This window comes from Antechinus flavipes, chromosome 2 (genome assembly GCF_016432865.1).
Source record: "Antechinus flavipes isolate AdamAnt ecotype Samford, QLD, Australia chromosome 2, AdamAnt_v2, whole genome shotgun sequence".
In the NCBI taxonomy this organism is placed as follows: Eukaryota; Metazoa; Chordata; class Mammalia; order Dasyuromorphia; family Dasyuridae; genus Antechinus; species Antechinus flavipes.
This window is the reverse complement of record NC_067399.1, coordinates 260,515,127-260,539,766: the sequence shown is the minus strand read 5'-3', so window position 1 is coordinate 260,539,766 and position 24,640 is coordinate 260,515,127. Positions and strand designations below refer to the sequence as shown.

At 37.9% G+C, this 24,640-nt stretch overlaps 1 protein-coding gene across 1 annotated transcript; it reads left to right on the top strand.

The window, feature by feature from the left end:
• Positions 1 to 356: 356 nt before the first annotated feature.
• On the top strand, positions 357 to 17,872 carry LOC127549132 (ficolin-2-like). The gene is made up of 9 exons (XM_051976954.1): positions 357 to 469; positions 1,889 to 2,002; positions 2,383 to 2,436; positions 7,184 to 7,219; positions 8,331 to 8,366; positions 10,204 to 10,331; positions 12,845 to 12,974; positions 14,012 to 14,146; positions 16,327 to 17,872. Exons 1-9 carry the CDS (start codon positions 388 to 390, stop codon positions 16,572 to 16,574), a joined length of 963 nt encoding a protein of 320 aa, XP_051832914.1. The 5' UTR covers positions 357 to 387; the 3' UTR covers positions 16,575 to 17,872.
• Positions 17,873 to 24,640: the final 6,768 nt, after the last annotated feature.

Sequence of the window (24,640 nt, the reverse complement as noted above, 5' to 3'; positions counted from 1 at the left end):
AACTCTGGGAGTATAAATACAAGCCAAGAAAAAGAAGTTCCTACTCTCAAGGAGCTTACATTCTAATGACAGAAGACAGAATGACACATAAAGGAGAGCTAAAAAATGGGAGAGGGGATTCGGAAAAACTAGGGAAGGCATTCACTTCTGCCACTTCCCAAATGTCTTACTCCCTTATCTCATGGATCTAAAAGATCAGTCCACTCATGTTCACAAAGCACAGTTCTCATCACCCTAGACTGCTGGGCTAAGTACTCATCTAAGATCTGATAACTTGATAACAAGTGGGCAGGGCTGAGAAATCAGGGAGGAGTTTATTCTGGGGCTTAGAAACTATTAATGCTGACAAAGAAAAGAGCACTGGTCACACAAGAGGAACCCCCAAACATGAAGAGGTCAGGTCAGCTCTTCCCGGTAGCATTCTTTTGGGTCCTCAGTATTCTTTGCCAGGCTGAAAACTCATGCCCAGGTAAGCAAAGATAATTCCTTTACAGTTATGATTAATTTCTGTAGAAGAGCCACAGGGAATGATTAATGAGTCTTCATCTCTTTTTCATGACAGGGGACAGGTAAATGTCCCAGGGCCCTCCTTTCCTTCCCAGACCAGAAAGCCTGCAAAACTGAAGTTAACTCTAAAGATTGTTGCTGAGGCTAATGTGACCATGAATCCTCAATCTATAAAAATCCCAGGCTCACCAGGCAGATTTCAGAAAAACCTGGAAAGACTTATGAACAGATGCTGAGTGAAATGGGCAGAGCTAGGAGAACATTGTTTATAATAACATTACTAGATGATCAACTATGATCGATTTAGCTTCTCTCAGCAATACAGTGATCCAAGACAGTTCCAAAAGACTCATGATAGGAAATGATATCCACAACCAAAAAAAGAACTATGGAGTTTGAAGATTTTACCATCCTTGTTTTTTCCACTTTTGGTTTTGGCTTTTGTGGCTTCTCCTTTTTGTTCTGTTTTGTGTTTAACAATATGACTACCTTTAAAAAATATTATTATTGTGGAAATATATTTACATTATTGCATGTGTATAACCTATATCGAATTGGTAGCATCTTGGGGTAGGGGATGAATAGGAGTGAAGGAAAAAAATTTGAAACTCAAAATCTTACAAAAAATGAATGTTGAAAACCATCTTTACATGTAATTGGGAAAAAATGAAATGCTATTTACAAAAAAAAAAGCCAGACTCATTAAAAAGATCAAATGTGAATAGAAAGCCCCATCTCAATACTCTATAACTATACTATTATTTTGCAAGAGGATTCTTCATTTTGTAAAATAATTCCCCACAGTACTCTTTTTTTTAATAAAAGACTTTCTTTGTGTGTGTATGATATAATCCCTTACATGCACAATTTTTTATTGTATCAAGAAAAGTCACCTAGTACCTATATATGTATCAATTAAATATTAGCAATTTCAGAGGATCTTGCTTACACTCAGTTGAGTTTTTCATTTATTAGGACTATGAAAATAGTAGGCCTTTAATATTGTTGGTTAAGTGAATGGTATAGATAAGTAAATTTTCTGAAGTTTGCCATTACAATGAAATTCAGTCAGAACTTTCCTTTCTTCATAACTTTGATTCAGGAAACTAATTATTGATCACAGAGAGACAGAATGGATGGAAAAATAAAGAATAACTTTTTTAAAAAATAGTAATATTAAAAACATTACCATGAATGAAGTATTGACTCCTTTTTATTCCCTGATGGAGAAAACATGTTCAATGTGATAACTTGAGGCAGAGAATTACACATTTCAGGTAGAATCTATTCTGCTCCCTCCACCACTTAAAAAAAAAAAAAAAGAAAGTAGCAGCTTTTTGAACCTCTCAGCCTGAGTCTAGGCTATCATTGTATATTTCAGAGGTGAAGGTGACAGGTTTGGAATCCTCAGAGAAGGTCCTTATAATCCAAGGATGCTCAGGAGTTCCTGGACCCCCAGGACCCAAAGGAGAAGGAGGCATTGCTGGAGAGAGAGGTATGTGATTGCCCTTGAAGAACCTTTACCAGAAAGTGGAGAAGAAAAATGCATAAAAGGAGAGAGATTGGGAGGGGAGAGAAGGAGTAGAAGCAATGAGAAAAGAAAAAAGAAAAGAGATTTAGAAGAGCTCTATGTCCTTTTCTCCCAGCTCTCTCTCACGTCTCTCTTCCTTTCCTCCCAGAGCTCAATAAGCTAAACTTTTCAGAGCTCCCCTAAATCCATCCCATCCCACTCCTGTCCTTGGATTCAAACTAGGCTTTGGTATTCATTCTTGGGTCCAGAAAAGTTAAGGCTGCCCTTTCTCACCCCACTTAAGTGGTAATCAGAAGTCTCATCTCTGGCCTATTAAGATCTAAGTTTTCATCTTTGTGTTTCAGGACTGAAGGGTCCTCCAGGAAACCCAGGTAAAGCTGGCCCACCTGGAAGCAAAGGTAAAAAAGAAACATATCTCTACATCTTTGATATAGCTAATAACAGAAGCTCACCAGTACCTGCCTTTATTTCAATTCATCAGCCACTTATTAAGTGCCTTATTTGTGTGATGTACTGGACTAACTGCTATCGTGTCATGTAAAAGGGTGGGCAATTTATAGATCACTAAAAGGGAAAGATTTGGTAGAATTTTAATAGAATAGAATTTTATTTTGCTCCACAACCAGAGAGAGTTATCACCTGTTTTCTGGATTTCGAAGTGGAGGACTTTTTAAAAAGTACAGATGTGGTAATTTGTTTTGCATTTTGTCACACCCTCAACCTTGAAAAAGTAGGTAACTGATTTGTTTTGCAGATTGTAATGTTTTCTAATTTGATCATTGAAGATAGAAGACATTGTATGAGAGCATGGCACCTACTGGTGAAATGAGGTATTGCTACTTAGCTCTGCTAAACATCCACAGATCCCTCTTAATTAAATAATAGAGTTTGGAGATCAGTTATGAATACCCAGATTAAAGGAGGAAAAGAGAACTGCCAAGTGCAGGAGAGATCCTAGTCTCAGGAAATGATAATATGATGATAGGAAAGTAAAAATGTTTCCTGGAACTACATAAAATTCTGATCGTCTTCCCCAGAGGTGTCAAACAACTCATACCTGAATCCTGCTTATATTCTGCTCAAATTAGGAGACTTAGGGCAGAGCTGATTATATCTGCTCAAGCACCAAATTGGAGGTATAAAATACCAATATCTTTGTGATTTGGAGACTAGATTAAAATGTACTTGGGAAATTTTTAGAAAAATAAATAAAAATGCTATAAAACATAGATAATATTACATTTTAAAGCACAGGGATCTTTATGTACATATTAATCTCTCCTGTTTTTAACGTTTGACATCATTGATCTACAGTATAACACTATTATGTCATGGTGCTGATCACCAACTTAGCGCTTAACTCTAAGAGTTTCCACTTGAGTCTCTGGAGATTTATTTCTCTGCAAAAGAAGCTCCAATTTTATAATCAAAGTTAAAGGGGAAATGGTACTCTCTTTTTGGAAATTTCTTTTGCAGCATTTTTTTGCTGAGAGATATCTATTATTTAAAGAGGAAAAGTGCTATCATTACACACACTCCCAAGAGACATGAAGCATGTACATATGCACATACCCATAAGTGTGTGCATACACATACACACACAAGTAAAGTGGAGTCCTCATAATACTTATTTAATAAATCCAACTTTCTCAAGTGAGGAATTCCCACTGGGATGGAGAAACAGGTCAGGAATGCCAGACTAGTGACTATACTTTAGATTCCTGCCAAGATCCTGATATATCTTTGGTTTTTATGATTCTTATATAAGGTTCCCAGGCACACAAATGTTGGTGGATACAACCAAAGGGAACCAAGACAATTTTTAAAAATCAGAGGACAAGAGATCCTAAAATGAGATACATTTATATTCTTTCTCAAATATACACTCACAGAATCCTGGTAGTAATTCCAAGAGGTCATAAAGTTTATATCCTGCCTCCATAGAGGCCTAAAATTAAGCTATCTAAATAAAATTGGATTTAGCAGACTGAGGACATACTGGTGGAAAAGGCATAGGTGTTAAGGAGATAATTCTGGTGCACAAATGGAATATATATATATATATGTAATTTAATATATTTATTTGGGATAAATATAATGGTATACTCTCTGTTGGTTCACTCCACTAATCTCACCCATATAAGCAAGTTGAGTCCTCAGCAGGGAAGCTGTTATAACTATTCTCATGGTTCTAGTAATTACCTTGAGAATGGCTGGTAGTAAGAAGATGGAGAAGGTATGGATGTGTACTCTTACTACTGTTGCTCCCAAGTCTCCACCAGCATACTCCTCAGATGACACAATTAATTTAACAAATGCATTTACTCAAAAGGTAAAGCAAGAACAATAATTGCATAACATTCCATTCTCAAACTTCAAATACATAGCATGTTTAGGAAGAGTAGATGCAAATTTAAAGTAACTTAGTAGTAAGACATCTATAATTAAAAAAAAAAACTTAGCCAAGACAACTTAGAATTCTGGAAATGTAAGCATCAGAATCTTTTTTTCTCAGGGTTTATCCTCACAATGGTTCACTGATAGGTATGTCAGATGGACACATGGCTCTGCTGGGCTAGTCCACTCTTATTAGGTCAAGACCACTATTCTTCTAGAATGAGCATCTTGTAATTATATAAATATGTATACCTATATTGGATTTAATATATTTTTATTTTTTTGTTTATATTTTTAATGTTTAACATATATTGGATTATTTGCCACCGAGGGGAGGAGATGGGGAGGGGGGAATTGAAATACAAGGTTTTGCAAGGATCAGTGGTGAAAAATTATCCTTGCATATGTTTTGAAAATAAAAACCTTCAATAAAAAAATAGAATGGGCATCTTGGCTGTTGTCATAATATTGTACTCCTTCAGAAATGGCACAGAACCCTAATCTGAGATGTGTAGGAATTCTCCGGATCTGTTTCCATGTCTGGGCTTTTCACCTCCTAGACAACAGGTGTCAGGACAGAAGTGTATAACTTTTCTTCCATCAACCCTGGGGTCTTCCTTTAGATCGATCTACTTTCCCAAATCCCATGGTCTTTTTTCAATCCTCATTCTCCTTGACCTCTCTGTAGCCATCGACACTGTTGCTCACTCTTTTCTCTTTCCTCCTCTCTTTACTGTAGGTTCTCAGGACACCCCTTTCTCTTGGTTCTTCTCCTACCTATGTGTCCTCAGTTTCCTTTGCTGGCTCCTCCTCCAGACCCTCAGCATTCTGTCCTGGACTCCCTTTTTTTCTCCCTCTATACCACTTACCATGGTGATCATATCAGTTTCCATGGATTTAATTACCATCTCTATATTGATCATTCTAAAATCTACCTTTCCTGCCCCAATCTTTCTGCTGACCTCCAATTTCACATCTCTAACTGCCTTCCAAACATCTTAAACTGGATGTTCAGAAAACTTTTAAACTCACTATGTCCAAAATAGAACTCATTGTCTTCTCTCCCACCCCCCCCCTACCCCCCCACCCCGAAACTCTTTCCCTTTCTAAACTTCCCTATCAACGGTGTCCAGGGCACTTTGTCCTCTCAGTTCCTCAAGCTTGCATTCTCAGAATCATTCAGGATTCCGTAATGTCTCTCACTCTCCATATCCAATCTGTTGTGACAACCTGTCCATTTAACCTTGGAACATCTCTCATTTGTGCCCCCTTTGCTCCTCTGACACTGCTGTCACCTCATCACCTTATCCCTCATAACTGCTCAATAATTACAAAGAATTCTGGGGTTTAGGGTTGTCCAGTTTTTAATTCTAAAGTTCTCTCTTTGATTACATGCAAATGAGCAGGGGGAAACAATGCACAGAGGTAGCCTTTGTCCTAGATAAGTGCTTTGCCCCATCTGGTTGCTTTCTTAGTGTTTTTCATATTCAAGTCTCATACACCTTTTCAATCAGCCTTTGAAAGGGGGCATAATCTTGCAGAAATGTTTTCCCCCCCAAAACACAAAATGTCTTTAAATATCCCCATGTTCTGAGGCAATAAATAGTAAACTGATATGTTTGCCCAAGGTTTCCCAGTGAAATGGGTAAGAGCTCACTGGTTGAGTCTCAACCTCTTTATGTCACTGAGATCTAGGCCAAGATAATGCTTCTGAGCCTGATTTCAGCTTGAGAACTCACACCCAGTTGTAAAAATATCTTTTCTTAAATTCTTTTTCGAAAAAGTATCCTCTGCACCTGTCCTCTATACAATAAAGTTTTCTTCCTTCTTTTCCTCTAACTCCTTCTACCTCTTCTCCCTCTGTACACATAGAGAATCAAACCCTTACCTATGGATACTCTGCCCAAAGGAATATAAAATTTGGTAGCTAAAAAACCTAGCAAGATGTCTTGGGGTTTATGGGTTAGATATCTTTTTTATGGACCATGTCTTAGACTTTAAACCCAAATCACTTCTCAAAAATAGTCCAGACCATGACTCATGGAGTCATTTTTTGAATTCTAATGGCTCAGAGTGAGTATAAATAACCAATTGTTTCTGTTTTGCCCAGAAATTCTGATGGTCTTCTCTTCCATATTGATTTTATTATTCTCAAGTAGGTAAAATAAGTCATTTGAGTGCTTATTTTTACCTTAATCTTAATCATTGAATGGGCATTTTCTCAGACAAAATGAGACCTGGGGGTCTTTCCAATGTGTTGGGGACTATCTCTAGTCTTTCTGATCTATATCTTACCACTGGACCACAATGGCTCTCGAGGAGAGAGTGAAGCTGTTGGTCTTGTACAACTCTCTCTCACTTAAATCCAATTTATTTGCACAAATCATAACATCTCTTTCCTAATGTCATAGACCTCTTCAAGAACATACAAAGTACTGCTCTCCCCTTATGCAGCCCCAGAGAGAGAATAAGTCTATAGTTGGAGCCAATATATGACTAACAAGGGGTACCAAGAGGAAAAGAAGTGGGAGTTCATTCTCCTGACTTGATTGCAGTTTATTCTTTGTATTGTCAGGCAAACTGATACTTCTTTCCCTACCAAATGCATAACTGGACAGACTCCAGGAATACAGGTAGTTGGCAACTCTTCCTAGTCATAATCAGCATCAAGAAAATAAATTACTAAAACAATAAGCAGGGAAGGGCTTCTCCAGAAGCCAAGAATTAAAACTGATTTTTCTCTTTCAGGAGAAAAGGGACCTCCAGGGATGCCATCTTCCTTTGGTAAGAATATTCCCCATAATTATCCATGACAAATTTGGAAAGTAATATATAAAGCGGGAGAAACTCTTCAGTTTGAGGGAGTTCCAGACTCCAAATTGTAGAACTCTCCTGCCTTCACAGTACAATCCTGACATTGTGGCATAGGTCCTAGGTGGTGCTGTGGATAGGGCTCTGAATTTGGAATTAGGAAGACCCAAGCTCAAATCCAGTCAGATACTTCCTAGCTATGAGACCCTGAGCCTTTGTCTGCCTCTGTTTCTTTAGCTGTAAAATGAGAATAATAATAGCACCTAGTCTTCAGAATTGTTGGGAGGACAGGTGAGGCACAGTTCCTGGCATATAGTACTCATGCTTTCCCCTTTCCTCCCCCATGTCCCCTACTCTTGACCAGCTGTTCTCTAAAATTTGGAAAGCTCTTGAAAGGAAAGAAGAATTTTTCCCGGTTATGAAGCTCTTTAAAATATTAAGATAATTTTAGAAAATGGGCCTGAGTGTCCAGGAAGCACTCCATCCTCTATGGAAGAATTGTTGTTCAGTGGTTCACTTGTGTCCAACTCTTCATGACTTTGTGGGCCATAGCACCCCAATACTGTCTATGGGGATTTTCTTGACAAAGACACTAGAGGGAATTGTCATTTTCTTCTCTGTAGATTAAAGCAAACAGCAATTAAATGACTTGCTCATGATCACACAGCTAATCTGAGGCCAGATTTGAATTTGGGTCTCTAACTCCAGCCTTAGTGCCTTATCCATTGATCAGTTACCCCATGGAAAGATTATCATAATTTTTAAAGTAGGGAGGTCAGAATTTAGGAGTAGTGATATTTGAGAGAATTAGTCCTATGATAAAGCATCTCTTCTGAGTATCTCTGGAGAGCACTGGTTTGTGTTTGATTTGTTGAGAATTAAAAGAAGGATGGAGGGGCAGAGAACCACCAAGACAGGTGGGGAGGTCAAGAGGAAGAACCACAAGCTCTGATATACATAGTCTTGGGGTGAAATCAAAGGAGCTAATATGGACCTTGTGCCCCACGTCTCTCATCCTGGTTTTTGTGCCTCGTGTCACATTTGGTCCTCTGAACTTTGCCCTTTTTTTCCTTTTCATCTTCAGAGGCAAAGGACCTGGAAAACATGCTGTGTAAGAATGGTAAGTGTGGCCCTGAATGGCAGGGGAAGCAGCTGAAAAGTATCACCAGCTTTGGAATCAGAGAACTTGAATCCAAAGTCCAAATCTGACACTACCCATGTGACTTTGGGCAAAAAATTTAACTGTTCTAGTTCTTTTTCCTCCTCTATAGAATGAAGGGGTTGGACTAGGTGGCCTTTTTTGGTCCTTTTCAGGTTAAAATCTATAATCCTGTGCAAGTAGCCCCTCCAAGGACAGAGCATCAGCTCTCAGGACAATGCCCAATCAAGAAGAGAATCCTATAACATCTGGGTCTAGGGAAGGGCCACCAGGGCTCCATCAGCCTCTAGAACACTTGAAGGAGAGAGAAGGACAATGGATATGACTTTCACCATCACTCTGTAGGCTTGGTTTTATAAGGCTGGCATTCCAGAACTGATTATTTTGTCTTGGACACTATGTCTGAGTATAAAGTGGCTGCCACCAGGGGAATAATTTGGTCTAGGTCAGGGTAGGGGCTGGACTTGTGATTTCATCAGTGTAGTGAATTTCTGGAAGAGGAAATGCTCTCCTCTAATGAAGATTGTCACTTTGGCTTCCATTCAGCCTTAGAGAGTTATCTAGGGCACTAAGACATTGAGTGCTTTAATTTAGCCAGGGTATGTCAGGCAAAACAAAAGTCATGATTCAGATGCCAGCTCTCTACATACATTGCCACACCTCCTCTTTTCAGGTTATAACAAAAAAAAAAAAAAACCCACAGATCTTGCCCTGAAGACACTTACAATTGAGTAGGAGCAACACAACATATACATTCCTAAGTGTGAAATGAGGTAAACAAATAAGGAGACAGAATTCTATAAGAAACTTGAATAATTTAGAGATCACATTCAATTGAAGAGAAGCAAGAATAGGAAAAGAATATGAAGACTCCATAAAACAGGTGGCCAAATCTTAATAGAGAAAGAGTGCAACAACAGGAAATGTGCTCCAGGGATGGAGTGTGCTCCTTTAAATATACAGAAGGAAGTGATCAGGGTATAGCTAGTGGTTCAATCTAGCCAGAAAATAAAGCACAGAAAAGAAATTAGGGCAAGATAAAGGTAGGAGCTATATTTTGAAGGATCTTACATACAAAATTAAAGAATTTGCATTTTTCTGTGACCACTGGGGAGCCCCTAAAGGTTTCCGAGCATTGGAACAACAGAATCAGACCGCACATTAAGGAGATGAATTTTATTGCTGCTTAAAGGATGGATTGGAGAGGGGAGAGAAAGGAGGTAGGAAGGCCAGGTAGAAGGTTGAGTCAGAAGGTCAGAAGTAATGAGGAACTGAACTAAGGTGGTAAATGGATTTGTAAATAGAGGGATTTGAAATACATTGAGGAGATAGAAATGACCACACTTGGCAACTGATTGCAAACAGAGTAGTGAAGGAGATGAGAATGATGGTTCCATCAACAAAAATAGAAAAGTTTCTTACAAAAGTGAATGTTGAAAACTATTTTTACATTTATTTGGAACAAATAAAATCCTATTAAGTGAAAAAATAGAAAAGTTGAAAAGGGGAAGCTTTAGGAGGGAAGATGGTGAGTTTAGGTATGAACATGTTTTTGAAACCCCAGTGGAAGTTGATCATTTGGAGATGTAAGACTGGAGACAGGGGAGAGATTAGAGATAGAAATATACATTTAGGAGACAACTGCACAGTGATGATCAAAGAAACCATAAGAAAGGACTAGACTAGTAGGGAGAGAGGAAAAAAAAAGCAGACCAAGGAAAAGGACTTGTTTCATGTAGGCATTTTTGGTCTGAGCCAGATTGACCTCTTTCATCATTTGACATTTCCCTCTATCTAGGACCAAGAACCTGCAAGGATCTGCTAGACCAGGGGAAGATCCTGAGTGGCTGGTACACAATCTACCCCTATGACTGCACCCCCATGACTGTGCTGTGTGACATGGACACTGATGGTGGAGGATGGACTGTAAGTGATAAGCTCCAGACTGGCGCCAGCCCAAATTTCTTTCTTTTTCTATCTTTAAATAAGGGAGTTCAGGGTAGCTAGGTGGTACAATAGAGCACCAACCCTAAAGTCAGGAGGACCTGAATTCAAATCTGGTCTCAGACACTTAACACTTCCTAGCTGTGTGACCCTGGGCAAGTCACTTAATCCCAATTGTCTCAGCAAAAATAAATAAAAAATAAGAGAGTTGGACTAGATATTCTCTAAGGTCCTTCCAGCTCTGACTATAATTCCGTAGAGAGAGCTAACACCCCATGTTTAATCACACTTTGTGAGGATCCTGCTCAGAGTCTCTTTTCTCATCATTTAACTTTTCTGACAGGTGCTATCATAGAATCTAAAATCCAGAAACCAAGAGCGGAGATGGGATTCTCAGTGATCCTTTAATCCAGTGGTGTCAAATTCAAATAGAAACAGAGGACACTAAAATGTATATTGAAGGCCATGTATTGACTTGTTTTAAAAATTTGAGATATGTAGATAGAGATTTATTCATTTATTTTCTCCAATTACATGTTTAAAAAAATTTTCACATATTGACTTCTAAAACCACATATTTACTTTCTCTATAATTAATTGTAATTTTATTTATTTTGTTAAATATTTTCCAATTACAGCTTAATCTGGTTTGGCCTGCACTAGGGATTTCTGTGAGTCATGTGGATTATAGAAAACATGTTTGACAGTTCTACTATAATCCATTTTCTTTTTTTCTAATAAAGTATCATTGAGCTATCTCTAGATCTCTAGAAAAGAGGTTCCATAACTACAGACTATTATCTCTTTCAGTGTCCAGCAACACTTCTCACTGGAAAAATCTCCTTTGGGTCTTACCAGACTTCCTTATTAAAAGATTTGTCTCCTTTTATTTTGTCTTCAGGGAGATGGAGAATGGCTGATCTTAGTAACTTAGTAACATCATGTATTTGAAAGAATTAAGTTCTCCTTAGTTTTCTCTTCTCCAGGAAAAATTAGTCTCAAACTAAAACAAGAAATTGCCTAAGCTTTAGTGGGAGATTATTCAGGATGGAAAGATCTTCTAACTATATCATCTTCCAAGCATAATCATAGAATCATGGAATCAGAAAAGAATTCAGATTTCATTTTTTACATCAAGCAATATCTGAACAGAAATCCCTTCAACTGTTTCCCAGACAAGTTGGTATCCAGCAGCTACTTGAAGACCTTCAGTAAAGGGGAATTCATTTTCTTCCAAGGCAACTATTAAACTGGGATTTTTTTTTTCCAATTACATGTAAAGATAGTTTTCAACATTTACCTTTGTGAAATTTTGAGTTCCAAAATATTTTCTTTCCCTTCCCTACCTCCCTCCTCCTTAAGACAGCAAACAAACCAGTAGAGGCTATACATTTACCATCATACCCAGCATTTTTACTATGGGACTTTTTTTGCTAGTTACTGTAAGCAACAAGTGCCAATAGCCAGCAAGGCAGGCTAGGCTGCCCAAGTATTGGGAGAGAGGGAAATCTCCTCCCCACTCTTTCTGTGTAAATCTAACTTTCTTCCAATTCTTTCCTTCCTCAAAGGAGAAAGACCTTTCTTTCAAATCCTTTCAAATCCCACCTTTCCCAATGGTGGCCATCAACTGGAAAGGAAAAGTACTTGTAGCCATGCTTTACTCCTGACAGCCTGCCACTTTCATAGGCTCCTAATTTATTTCTAGAATTATCTAAATCTTGAATTCCTATATCAAGCTTGCATGGTCTAGCAATGTTCTTCTCCCCTTTTGTCCTAATAGCTTTAAGTCAGTCCGCAGATCAACAACTGCTGACCCAACATTCTGCCATTTGAAATCAAGAATACTTCCTCTCTTATTTTTTACCTATCCATGAGCTTTAAAGAACATGTACTCAGTTTAGTATTTCTGCTGGCCACAGGGTTTTATAGTAGGCAAATAAGATCTAGAGTGAAAACAACCGTATGGAAGAAATTCTCATACACCTAACTAAGCAAGAGGAAAAAGCAGTTTCGCAAGGAAGCAGAAGAGGTTCTTTCCACACCTCTGTAAGGTCTGGTTTCTTGTGTTAATGTTCATCTTTCCAGAACTTCAGATCCCTGAGTTCCCTTCCTGTATCCCAATGCATCCCCATACAGTCACCAAGAGTTTTTTGATAGACTCTCATAGCTTAAATCTCACCATGCTGCTTGCTACCATCTTAACTCTCCTCTCTTTCTTCTGGTGTATTTGATTCCTACTTCAAAGTCAAATCACCCCTTTCCCAAGTCTGTGTGCTCCCAAAGGCCGGCTATATTCTACTGAGGCAAAATCTCTCTATGACTTATACTGATTACTTCTGGTTCTATCCTCTAGAATGGTACAGAGTAATCCTATTGCTTTATCCAAATGACAACCCTTCAAGTACTTGAAAATAGATACCATATCCCCTGTCTTCTTTTTTTTTTTTTCAGATTATACAAATCCACCTCTGTTCTCTCCTCTTCTTCCACTGCAGGTTTTCCAGAGACGAGCTGATGGGTCTGTGAATTTCTTCCGGGACTGGGCTGCATACAAGAGAGGCTTTGGAACTCAACTAGGGGAATTTTGGATGGGCAATGAAAACCTCTACCGCCTGACAACTCAGAGTAAAAACCTCATCATCTCTACCCACAGTCCCCTGGATCCAGGCAAAGGGTCCTCACCCATAAAGGCAGGCCATTAACAGATTAGGGTGGTCCTGAATGAGATGATAGAAAGAACACTAGAAAATGTCCTCTTCCCTAAAAGTATCTCTCTATCTCTTTGTCATAAAGACTAGAAGCCTACCAACAGAAAATCACTCCTTTTTTGTTTTTTTGTTGAGGCAATTGGAATTAAGTGACTTGCCCAGGGTCACACAGCTAGGACATGTTAAGTGCCTGAGATCAGATTTGAACTTAGGTCCTCCTGACTACAAGGCTGGTACTCTATCTATTGGGCCACCTAGCTGTCCCTCCCAAATTATTTTTAATAGTATTTTATTTTTCCAAATAAGTATAAAGATAGTTTTCAACATACATTTTTGTAAAACTTTGTTCTAAATTTGTATTCTAAATCCCGCCCCCCCCCCCATCTCCCTACTCCCCAAGGCAGCAGAGAAAATCATTCCTTTAGCTTAAAAAGGTCTCTAGGTCAGTTTGTTCAATCAATTCCATCCAACACTTATTAACTATCTCCTACATGCCACAATTTGTTTCTGTGAGGCTTTTTTCTCACACGGACTTTCTCTAAATATAGTAATTTAGACTCTCTACAAATATTAATTTAACTATTCACATGCTAAATGTGAGTTCAACCATAGGAGAGCATCAAAACTGATGATGTACTTACTAGTGGTGGAGTGAAACTACCTAATATTGACAGTATCAATATAAATGAAACTGGAAAACAAGATAGACAGGCTAAAGAAAGATACAGACTATGCTCATGGACAAATATGAGGACATTTATGAATCCAACTAGTCATAAGCCCTGAGGGCTGGAGAAGCCTGAGTAGCTTTATCAGTGATAAGTAAATAAAGAAAGGAGAAATGTAACAAACTAAAGCAGCTGGCCTAAAGGCAATCCAGCCTGGAGATAACAGGATAACCTTAGAAAGGAGGAATTGGCTAATAGAACACAATTTTACACCCTTTCTAAACAGGAAACAATGAGCTCCGAATTGACCTCCAAGACTTTGACCAAAACCAATTCTTTGCCAAATATGCATCATTCCAGATTCTAGGAGAAACAGAGAAATATAAGCTGATCCTGGGAAACTTTTTGGAAGGGAATGCAGGTAGGTTTTCTATGTATTTCTTACAGGTAGAGGGCTCCAGGGAAGGGGTAAAAGGTCATATATTCAAATATCTGTCCCTTAAGAAAAAGCATTGCTTTTTCCTTGACCCCACAACTCTGGCAGCCATTTCTGCTTCCTTGACCAGAGTTTTTCTCCTCTCTACAATCTACAATTTAGGCATAATGCCCAAAATGTAAAATCTCTGAAAGAACTCAAAAGACATTTGTTCCATCACTGACCTTGGAAAAGTTAAGTCTCAATTACATGATCTACAAGAAGAAGTTAGATTAGATCATCTCTAAGATGTCCCAGTGGGATGTGATATTGTGATAGATTAAAAGGAGGAGGTCACGGGGCCTCAGGAATTGCCCCCCCCCCCGCCAGCCCCCCACATCCGAGGTACTCTATGGCATAATTATGGGATAATGACAACACAAAGCTTGATGACAGATTTTGCATTTTAGAAAAATTTCTGAAGGACATAGAGCTGGTCAATCCCCAAGAACAGAAAAACCTAAAAGGGATAATTATGTATTAGAAAAGATTAGTTAGAGAAAAGTGCCATGAAGGGGGAGGCTTGTGGAAATTCGATGAAACATTATAGAGTATAGGTAGAGAAGATAAGGGGTAGATTATTTGGGAGCAGAGAAAGGTCCTGGATACCACAAAAGCTGCTTCCCTTAGAGGTGTGTAGAAAGTACTTAATAAATGCTTGCTAGCTTCCTTCCTTCCAGTATAATTAGCCCTAATGCTTTCCCTGAATTCTAGTACCACATACTGAACCAAGATGTTCCACCGTCACTTCAGACTCAGTATATCCAGAATCTGAACTTTACATCTCCCGCAGTAAATCTGCCCCTACTCCCAGCTTTTCTCCTTCTGTCAAGAGCACCACTATCTTGTTATTTTCCTATCCCCTGATGCAGTTAATTTCCAAGCCTCATCAGTTCTATAAGTGGAAAGGGAATAAGCAAAAAGTGCCTACTATGTGCCAGCCATTGGGCTAAGCACTTCACATATGTTATTTCATTTGATCCTTATAACAACTCTGTAAAAAGTAGGTGCTATTATTATTTCAATTTTACAGTCTAGAAAACAGAAATAGATAGAAATTAAGTGACTTTCCCAGGGTCATACAACTAATAAGTGTCTAAAGCTGGATTTGTACTGAAGTCTTCCTAATTCACCTAAGCCCACCACTCTACCCACTGAACTACTTAGCTACTATAACATCTCTCAATTTTATCCTCTTTACTTCCAATTCTACCACCCTCAATCAAGCCCTAATCACCTTTGACTTAGACTACTTTAATAGCTTCTTAAGTGATTTCCTTACCTCCAGTCTCTCCCCTTACTCATCCTTTAAACCATTCTCAAAATATTCTTCCTCAGACATAAATTTGATCATGGGATTCTTTTTCTAAAAAATGTTAATGATCCCCATTGCCTCTATTATAAAATGGGAAATCATTAGTCTATTTAAGGCCCTTTATAGTTTACCTCCACTTGCTCATTTCATATTAGACCATCATATATCTTACGTGGCAGACAAATTGAATTCCTAAGTAATCCCTGAATTCAATATACTAACTCTTGCCTCTTTATTTTCCCTCAAGTTTTCTCCCATACCTGGTTTGCACTTACTCCTCATCTCTGCCTTATTTTTTTTCAAGAATCAGATCATGTACCTCATTTCTATAAAACTTTTCTGATACTCTCAACTTCTAGCACTCTCTCCCCACTTCTATAATTTATGACTTGGGTGACCTGGAACAAGACAATTATTTACTCTGAGCTCAGTTTCCTTATTTAAAAATAAAGCTCTTAAACTAGATCTTCTCTGAAGTTCCTCCCTGCTCTAAATCATCCCTTATCATCTCTCATCATTTCTCTCTCTCTCTCTCTCTCTCTCTCTCTCTCTCTCTCTCTCTCTCTCTCTCTCTCTCTCTCTCTCTCCCCTCTCTTCTCTCCACTCTCCTCTTTCCTCTCTTTTCATCTCTCTTCTTACCCAGATATGTTAAATGGCTACCCAATTTATGGCAGAGCCATAGGCTAGAACCTAGGTGCTCCTGCCCAATCAACTGCACATTTCTCTAATTGCCTTTGGGTACTTTTGGAATATCATAGGGGTAGACAGAGCTGGACAACTAAGAGTTTTGGTTGTACCCTAATCTCTGCAGGGGACTCAATGAACTACCACAAAAACAGGCCATTTAGCACCAAGGACCAGGACAACGATGAATCTGAATCCAGTTGTGCCCAGAATTTCAAGGGTGCCTGGTGGTTTGGGAACTGCCACCATGCTAATCTCAATGGACTCTACCACAAGGGAAACCATGAAAGCTATGCTGATGGCATCAACTGGAAGTTTGGCAAAGATTTCCATTATTCTTACAAGATATGTGAAATGAAGTTCAGGCCTGTCTAGCCCAAGATACGCTGCAGCTATTGAAAGAATTCAGGACCAGACTATTAGAAGAAGGAGCTACATGAGGAATTTTTGTTGTTGTTATTCCCAACCATAGTGTGTGTGGGCAAGATGCTACTGCTTTTTATTGGTTGGGGGTGGGAGGTGGGATTTAAAGGTAATTCTACATAAGTCTTAAAGACAAAAAATATCTTCTGCTCAATTTCCCTCTCTGCCATCCTTTCCACTTTATTCCCATTACCATTATCCCAGAACAGGTCCTCATCATCTCCTATCAATATTATCCTAATAACCTCGTTAAGGGGTCTCCCTATCTCAGTATTCCCCAATGCCTACATAGCTATACATATTATATATGTATATGTATATACATATTTTTGCCCCAGAAATCTTCCCAAAATATAATTCTAATCATGTTTTGAGGTTAGATGCATATGCAGCTAGATGGTTCCATGGCTATAGCACTGGTTCTGCACCAGGAAGATTTGTGTTCAAAGCCAGTTTCAGTTGCTAAGTGGCTGTATAGCTCTGGGCAAGTCATTAATATGTTTGCCTCAATTTCCTCAATTATAAAATGGAAATAATCATATAAATTTAGTTCCTACAAGTTTGTCATGAGAATCAAATGAGATAATATTTGCAAAAGCATTTAGTACAATGCCTGGCACATAGTAGGTATTATATAAATGCTTATTCTTTTCTCTTCCTTCCCCTCCTACTCAAAAACCTAAAATGCTTTCAGGTTACCTACCAAATAAAAGCCTAATCTCATTTTAACCTTTGTTTAATCATTTACTTTCATATTATATCACTATTGCCTGGTATGTCTTTTCTGCCCAGTAAAATTAGAATCTCAGCTTGAAGGGATCTCAGTGGTCATCTTGTACTAAATATACTTCAAAAGGAACCTTCTAATCTTCTCAGCAATATCCCTAACAACTTAAAGATCTCTATCACACAATGGATGTGATGCATTGGATAGAGAACTAAGCCTGGAGTCAGAATTCAAATCCAGCCTTAGACACTTACTAAGATAAGTCATTTCACTTCAGTTTATCTTTATCTAAAATACAGGGCTATTAATAGCACCTACCTCTCAGGGTCAGTTGTAAGGGTTAAATAGCTAATATTTGTAAAATACTCAGCACATGGTAAGCAATATATAAATGCTAACTTTAATACTATTAGATTGTCAGCTCCCTAAAGACAAACACTTTCTTATGCCTCTTTCGGTATCTCTGGTGCTTAGCACAGTATATGGCAAATAGAAGTTTAATAAATGTTGACTGATCACTTCATTTCATTTTTGTATAGCTCTCATTAGAAAGTTTTTCTTTTATAGTAAACTGGATTTTCTCCGCAGCTTCCAGTCATTGCTTTAAGCTTTTTATCTAGGACAAAGCAAAACAAATTGAATCTCTCTTCTACTTGACAGCCTTTCAAATACTAAAAAACACCTAATATGTCCCCCCCTAAACTTCTCGTCTAAATATTCCCTGTTCCTTCAATTAATCTTAATATTATCCATTATATTGCAAGGATTTGAATCCTCTTTCTAGAGGATTTCTCTGTCACAGATTTCTGTGTCCCCTTCCTTTTACAGTACTGTGAGGGAAAACTAAGAAGGTATGTCACGTGTTGTCCAAGACCAGAGAGAGGCAATCCTACATCAAATATCAGTGTAGTACTGAGACAATCAAATTTCTTTTCCTTTTTTTTCCCTTTCTTATTTTTACTGATGCTTTTTGTTTTTACACCAACTTCCAAGTATATGTCTCTTGGGCTCCACTACCCAATGAGCCACCCTTTGTAACAAGAGTTTAAAAACAAAGTGAAAAGAGTGAAAAAGCATTTCAACAAAAACAAACCAACACATCAGCTAAGCCTGCTAATGTGTAATAGTCCACAATCATAGCCCCTACTCAATAAAGAAAAAAGAGGTGTGTTTTCTCAATTCTTCTCCAGGGCCAAACTTGGTCATTAGCTTTCCATTTTTAACTTCTTTCAATTTACCTTGTTATAATCATTGTGCATATGGTTTTCCTGCACCTTCTTATTTCACTCTAAATCAGTTTATATATCTTCTTTCCCATAATTCTCTTTTTAATCACTTCTTATGAAGTAATATTTCACTACATTCACATGTCCTAATAAACACATACATATACATATATGTATATGTATACATGTATTCCTAATTTTTAATTTAATTTTAAACTTAAACACAAAATGAGAAAGAAAAGAAAAGAAACAGTGCCATGTACACAGCAGAACATCAGAGGATCAATATGAAACAAGAAAATTCCATTTCAAGGAAACCTATATTTAAAAAAAGAAAACTCATTTAATAAATATTATACATGGTGTTCAAAGCTGCCCAGTTTTTCTTTTCTTCCTTGGAGGTTTTCTTTTGTTTCTGTTGTGCATGGTTTACTTTCTTTTTTCCCCTCCCTCACTCTAAAGAAGTCTACAAATTAAGGGTAAATAGATATAGATATAGACATAGATATCTATAAATATACACATAGGTATCTATAAACATACACACATATATATACACAGTCATACACATATATGTAAAACCATACTATGCTTATTTTCACTTGTTTCCTTAAAGATGGATAGCGTCTTCCTTCATAAATCTAAGTCTTTCCATGTTGTGCCCCAATGTATTTAACCATTCCTCAGGCAATGGGAATCTACTTTGTTTCCCATTCTTTTGGTTATTTATCATATTTTGGGGTTTCTTTCTATCTTTTATATATTCTGGGATATGCTTAATAGTGGAATCCCTAATCAAAAGATATGAACATATTAGTTACTTTTTAAAAAGCACAATTCCAAAGTGATTTTCAGAGGAACTGTACTTACTCAGTACTCCACCAATAATGCCTGCTTTCCAACTGTTTTACCAACATTAACTATTTCCATCTTTTCCATTCTGCCGGTTATGAAGTGAAACCTCAGAGTTGTTTCACAAGATCATAGCTATTGGCTTAAAAGGAACTCCAAAGGCCACCTAGCCCAACCCTTTAATTTTACAGATAAGGGACAAGAGGAAAGACTTCAACATGATAAAGTGCAACCCTACAAGAGAACAGACTAATTTTACTCCATAAGAAGATAATCATATGACTTATCCATATGTGTTGGTGTGTAGGATGAAAATTTCATTTTTATACATTTGTACACAGCTTTCTCTCTTTTCAAGATCATTAATAACCACTACTCAGCACTAGTGGGACTGTGATGTCTTTCCAATCCTGTAAACATATATATATATATATATACACATACACACATATGTATATTAATATATATGTGTGTACATATGCATATATACCTACACACACAAACACATATATATAAATTTATCACAGCTATGGACCAACAAATTCAAATCCAAGGTTTGAGTGAAATGTGCCTGAACAAAAGTGTCTCCCTGTTTCAAACTTCCTATCTAAATTGGGATGAGTCGAAAGTTAAGAGTGCAAGTAAATATTGGACAACTAACTTGGGGAGTAGATAGCAGAGAGAGAAATGTATGCAAGACACTTTTTTTTTCCCTGAGGCAATTGGGGGTAAGTGACTTGCCCAGGGTCACATAGCTAGGAAGTGTTAAGTATCTGAGGCCACATTTGAACTCAGGTCCTCCTGATTTCAGGGCTGGGCTTTATCCACTGCACCACCTAGCTGCCCCTGCAAGACACATTTTTAAGCTTTATCTGCATTATTAACATCATTTTCCCCATCACTTTCTTAAGTGTAGACAGTCAACAAAACCATAAATCAAGCCCTGATTTATAACATTTACCAATTTTCAAGGTTTAAAGCTCAAAGTGAAAATTTAACAATGCCAGGTTTAAGTTGGCTCTAGCACTTCCCTGGTTGCTATCTTCCAGGATAAAATTGCTCTTTTCCCTTTCTTCAAAGATTAATTCATAAACCACTTCTTCTTTGAAGCTTTCCCTGATAGTGATGTCTCCTTCAATTAATCAATAACTGCTTATTAAGCTCCTATTATGTACCAAGCACTGCAGATGAGGGCAATGAAGTACTTCAAGGACATTGTCTACTATTGGGGAAGACAATGTGTACATTTATTCACAATATACAAAAAAATACAAGTGGGATGTGATGGACTTCCAATGAGAGTTAGTCTTTAGATCATATACATACATATATGATGTTTCCAATCTAAGAGGACTGATTTCAGGGGAATTGGACTATGTGATGTCTAAGTGGCTGCAGCTGAGAAGAAACGATGATTCAGGAATGATTGAGCCAGAACTGAACGATGCAATCAAAAGGTTAAACCCACCCATCTCACAGTCTTTTTTAAGACAGTTTAGAATAGGAGGAGTGGTGCTGATGACTGGAGGAGGGAGAGCTGGCTACATTTCTCCAAACTAGTGACAGTGAGCACGTGGTGCCTCTTTAAAAAAAAAAAAAAAAAAAAAAAAGTTTATTCTTTTCTGATTTTACAAAAATGAAAATTTCAAAATGAGAGGCAAATGGATGAGTTTGGGAGAGCCACAGCTCACATCAAAGATCCTCGCAGCAACCCAAGTTTGTGGCAGAATCCACGAGCAGCAGCCACAAAAGCTAGAAGATAACTGACCAGCAACCTGGAGAAGAATATGCCCATCTGTGAGCCCTGTGTGCAGGGTCTAGAGCTATTTCAGACCAAGTAACTGGCCTGGTTTAGCCCAAGAGTAGTTGCCCCACTAAGCTGAGATGTCATGTTCCATGAGTAACAGCCCAGCTGAGCAGCAGAATGATTCATCCATCACCAATGATGTACCCTGGCAAACTTTATGAGGATTCCATGAAGAGAGAAAAGAACTTCTAGGACCAAGAATTAGGAGGTACCCCTTTGGCCACGTGCATTCACACAAGCACCTCAAGACCATTGTACTTATAAATTTGAGCAAAGTCTCTCCTAATAGACTTATGTGTGAAGAGGACCCTCCCACATCTACCTCATATTTAGAAGGAATGTTTTATAATAAGTGTTCAAACTTGTAACTTCTGAAAAAATCCCTTTCCTAAAACTTAATTAATATCTACTAATCAATCACTAAGGGAAAGCTTGTTGGGGACAGCTCAGGAGCTATAGTATCAGAAATCTCAGATTTTTTTAGGTAATACTGAAATATTGGATATGCCTTTTGTGAATATTTAAATAATAATAGGTAGCATTTATATACACTTGAGGGTTTGCAAAGTCTCTTATCAATATTAGCTCTTATTTTTCTTGGCTTTCTATTTCCTACAAGCAGGTTAACTCAACTAGGTTTCTTTTTTTTTTCCTCCTCCCTCTCTATCATCATTATCATCACTACCACCACCACCACCACCACCAACACCACTATCCTCATCAACATCTTCATCATCAAGTAAATCCCTCCTCACCCCCCAATATCTGCCGGATCTTCAAAGAGCCAGGATTGCTAGAATCAGACAAAGAATAAAATAGATTTTTTTTTTCTGTGTAGAGTCTTCCCATTGATCCCCAGAGATCAATGTTTTGCTGAACCTCTGAAAAAAAGGAATGAAGGATCCAGGAATGAAAGGACAATTATGGAAGGCTGAAGTTCCACCAAAGAGGAAAGATCAGGAAGCAATGAACCCAAGAGCCTCAGGCTCCATTTTATTAATTCAGACTCTGACAGTCAGCAACCAATGGCAAGTTCCTCTGATAAAAGTCTCATTTTCAAGATGTTTAAATAGCTGAAGTTTCGCTGCCAAGAACATGTGCCTTTTAATTTTTTGTTTTTGCTTCCTTCCTAATCCCCACCAAGCCTCCCTTTCTTTTCAGCTACAATCTCACCCCAATTGCCCCTCCACCCTCAGAATGTAAGTTTTTCCCATTTCCTTAGAGACTAGTAATGCAATGGATAGAGCTCTTGGCCTGGAGTCAAGAAGATCTGAGTTCAAATCCAGCTTCAGACATTAACTTGTGAGAGAAATGACTAATAATAACCGATAATTTGGGGAGATCCAGAGTTCTCTCTTTCTAAAATTCTTGATTTTAAAAAGTTCAACTTTTTGAAAGGCACTGTTGATAATGAGTTTTGACTCCCCCCCTTTCCCCTCCCCAGGAAGGGAAAGAACTATCTGTTGCCCAACTGGCCAGTTCCAGTATTCTCTGCTCCCTTAATTCCTTTCATAATTATTGTCTACAGAATAGCCTTATGTGTTATTGAAATAGTAGGCCATCCACCTACTCCAGTATCAAGGATGATTTACAGAGCCATGAATATGGGGATGAAAGGGCATCAAAGCAAAAACAGAAAACGGCAGTTTTTCATCCTTTGCCTCCCCTGCTGCCAAAACCATCAGAATTTGGAGACAAATCATGTACATTCTTACCACAACCACAACTGGCACTGCCACTCAATGTCCTTTGGAACACTGCTGGCAGAAAGGGACAGAACGGCAATGTCAAAGAATATGCACAGTTTGAGCATTTCATGATAAGGTTCAGAAGAGACTGTCTCTACTGACTTCTTTACTGCCTAAACACTATAGAAAGAGTTATCTGTATAACTTTTGTATACATGTGGGACCTTAGAATCATCTTTGATTCTAGTTTTTCCAAGAATGTATTAAGTACCTTAAGGGTAAACACCACTTATATTGTTTTCCTCTAGTAACCACAGTGCCTAATACTGAACTGAGCACATACTTAGTAAATATTCAATAAATTGACTGATGAATCCTGAAAAAAATATAACAATCTTTGGTTTCATCAATATAATTAATCACTCCATCAACACAGACTGCTGATCTAAGAGAAAGGAGTTCTTGCTGTTGTTCAGAAGTTTTAGTTTTGTCCAACTCTCCATGATCCCATTTAGGGTTTTCTAGGCAAAAATATTGGAGTAATTTGCCATTTTCTTCTCCAGATCATTTTATATATGAGGAAACTGAGACAGAATTAAATGACTTGTCCAGAGTCACACAAGTAGTAAGTGTCTGGGAAGTCTTCTTGACTCCAGGTCCAGCATTCTACACTCTACCCATTTGCCACCCAGCTGCCAAGAGATAGAAGACCCAAGTTCACATTCTGAGTTTATTGCCTCCTGGCTCTGACGTATACTACCTTGTGATCTTGGGCATCTGCAAAAGGGAGAAATTGGACTCAATGGTATCTTTTAAGTCTCTCAATTATCTATGATGCTATGACCTCTCTTTCCTTAGTTATCAAGGGGGAAGATTGGCAAACCCCATGGCCTCTGAGGTCCTTTCAAGCTCTCTACTTATAATCCTTTCATCTTCTTCTCTCCTTTCTCTTATAAGAACATGGAATTATGTGACTTCTAAAATCCCTTCCAGCTCTGAATCTATAATTCTATGATTTTTTTGGACCTGTGTTTCCTCATCTGCAAAATGAGGGAATTAAACTAGGAAAACAGCCTCTGAGACCCTTCGCCTTATACATAGTAGCAGCTTAATAAATGCTTAGTGATGAATTCTCTCTTTTTGAACAATAATGATCCCACCTAGTTATGAATTGATCTAGCCATTCTGGAAAGCAATTTGGAACTTTGCCCAAAGGGCTATAAATCTGAGCATACCCTTTGATACAGCAATGTCACTGCTGGGTGTGTATCCCAAAGAGATCATAAAAGAGGGAAAGGACCTATATATGAAAAAATATATATTTGTAGCAGCTCTTTTTGGAAATTGAATGGATGTTCATCAATTAAGGAATGGCTAAATAAGCTATGGTATATGAATATAATGGAATATTATTGTTCTATAAGAAATAATAAGCAATCTGATTTCAGAAAAGCCTGGAAAGACTTACCTGATCTGATCCTGAGTGAATTGAGCAGAACCAAGAAGACATTGTATACAGTATCAAGAAAACTGTATGATGATCAGCTATAATAGATTTATCTCTTCTCAGCAATGTGATGATTCAAGACAATTCCAATAGACTTGGGAGAGAAAATGTCATCTGTAACCAGAGGGAGAACTATGGAGACTGAATGTGGATCAAAGAATATTTTTCCTCTTTTTGGTTGTCATCTTTTTTTTCCTTTTGTTCTGATTTT

Excerpts from the sequence above, each read along its gene's own strand:
- LOC127549132 (XM_051976954.1), top strand. The coding sequence starts at position 388 with ATGAAGAGGTCAGGTCAGCTCTTCCCGGTAGCATTCTTTTGGGTCCTC. Across the intron at positions 2,437-7,183 it reads TGGCCCACCTGGAAGCAAAG|GAGAAAAGGGACCTCCAGGG; the intron begins GTAAAAAAGAAA and ends TTTCTCTTTCAG. Across the intron at positions 14,147-16,326 it reads CTTTTTGGAAGGGAATGCAG|GGGACTCAATGAACTACCAC; the intron begins GTAGGTTTTCTA and ends TAATCTCTGCAG.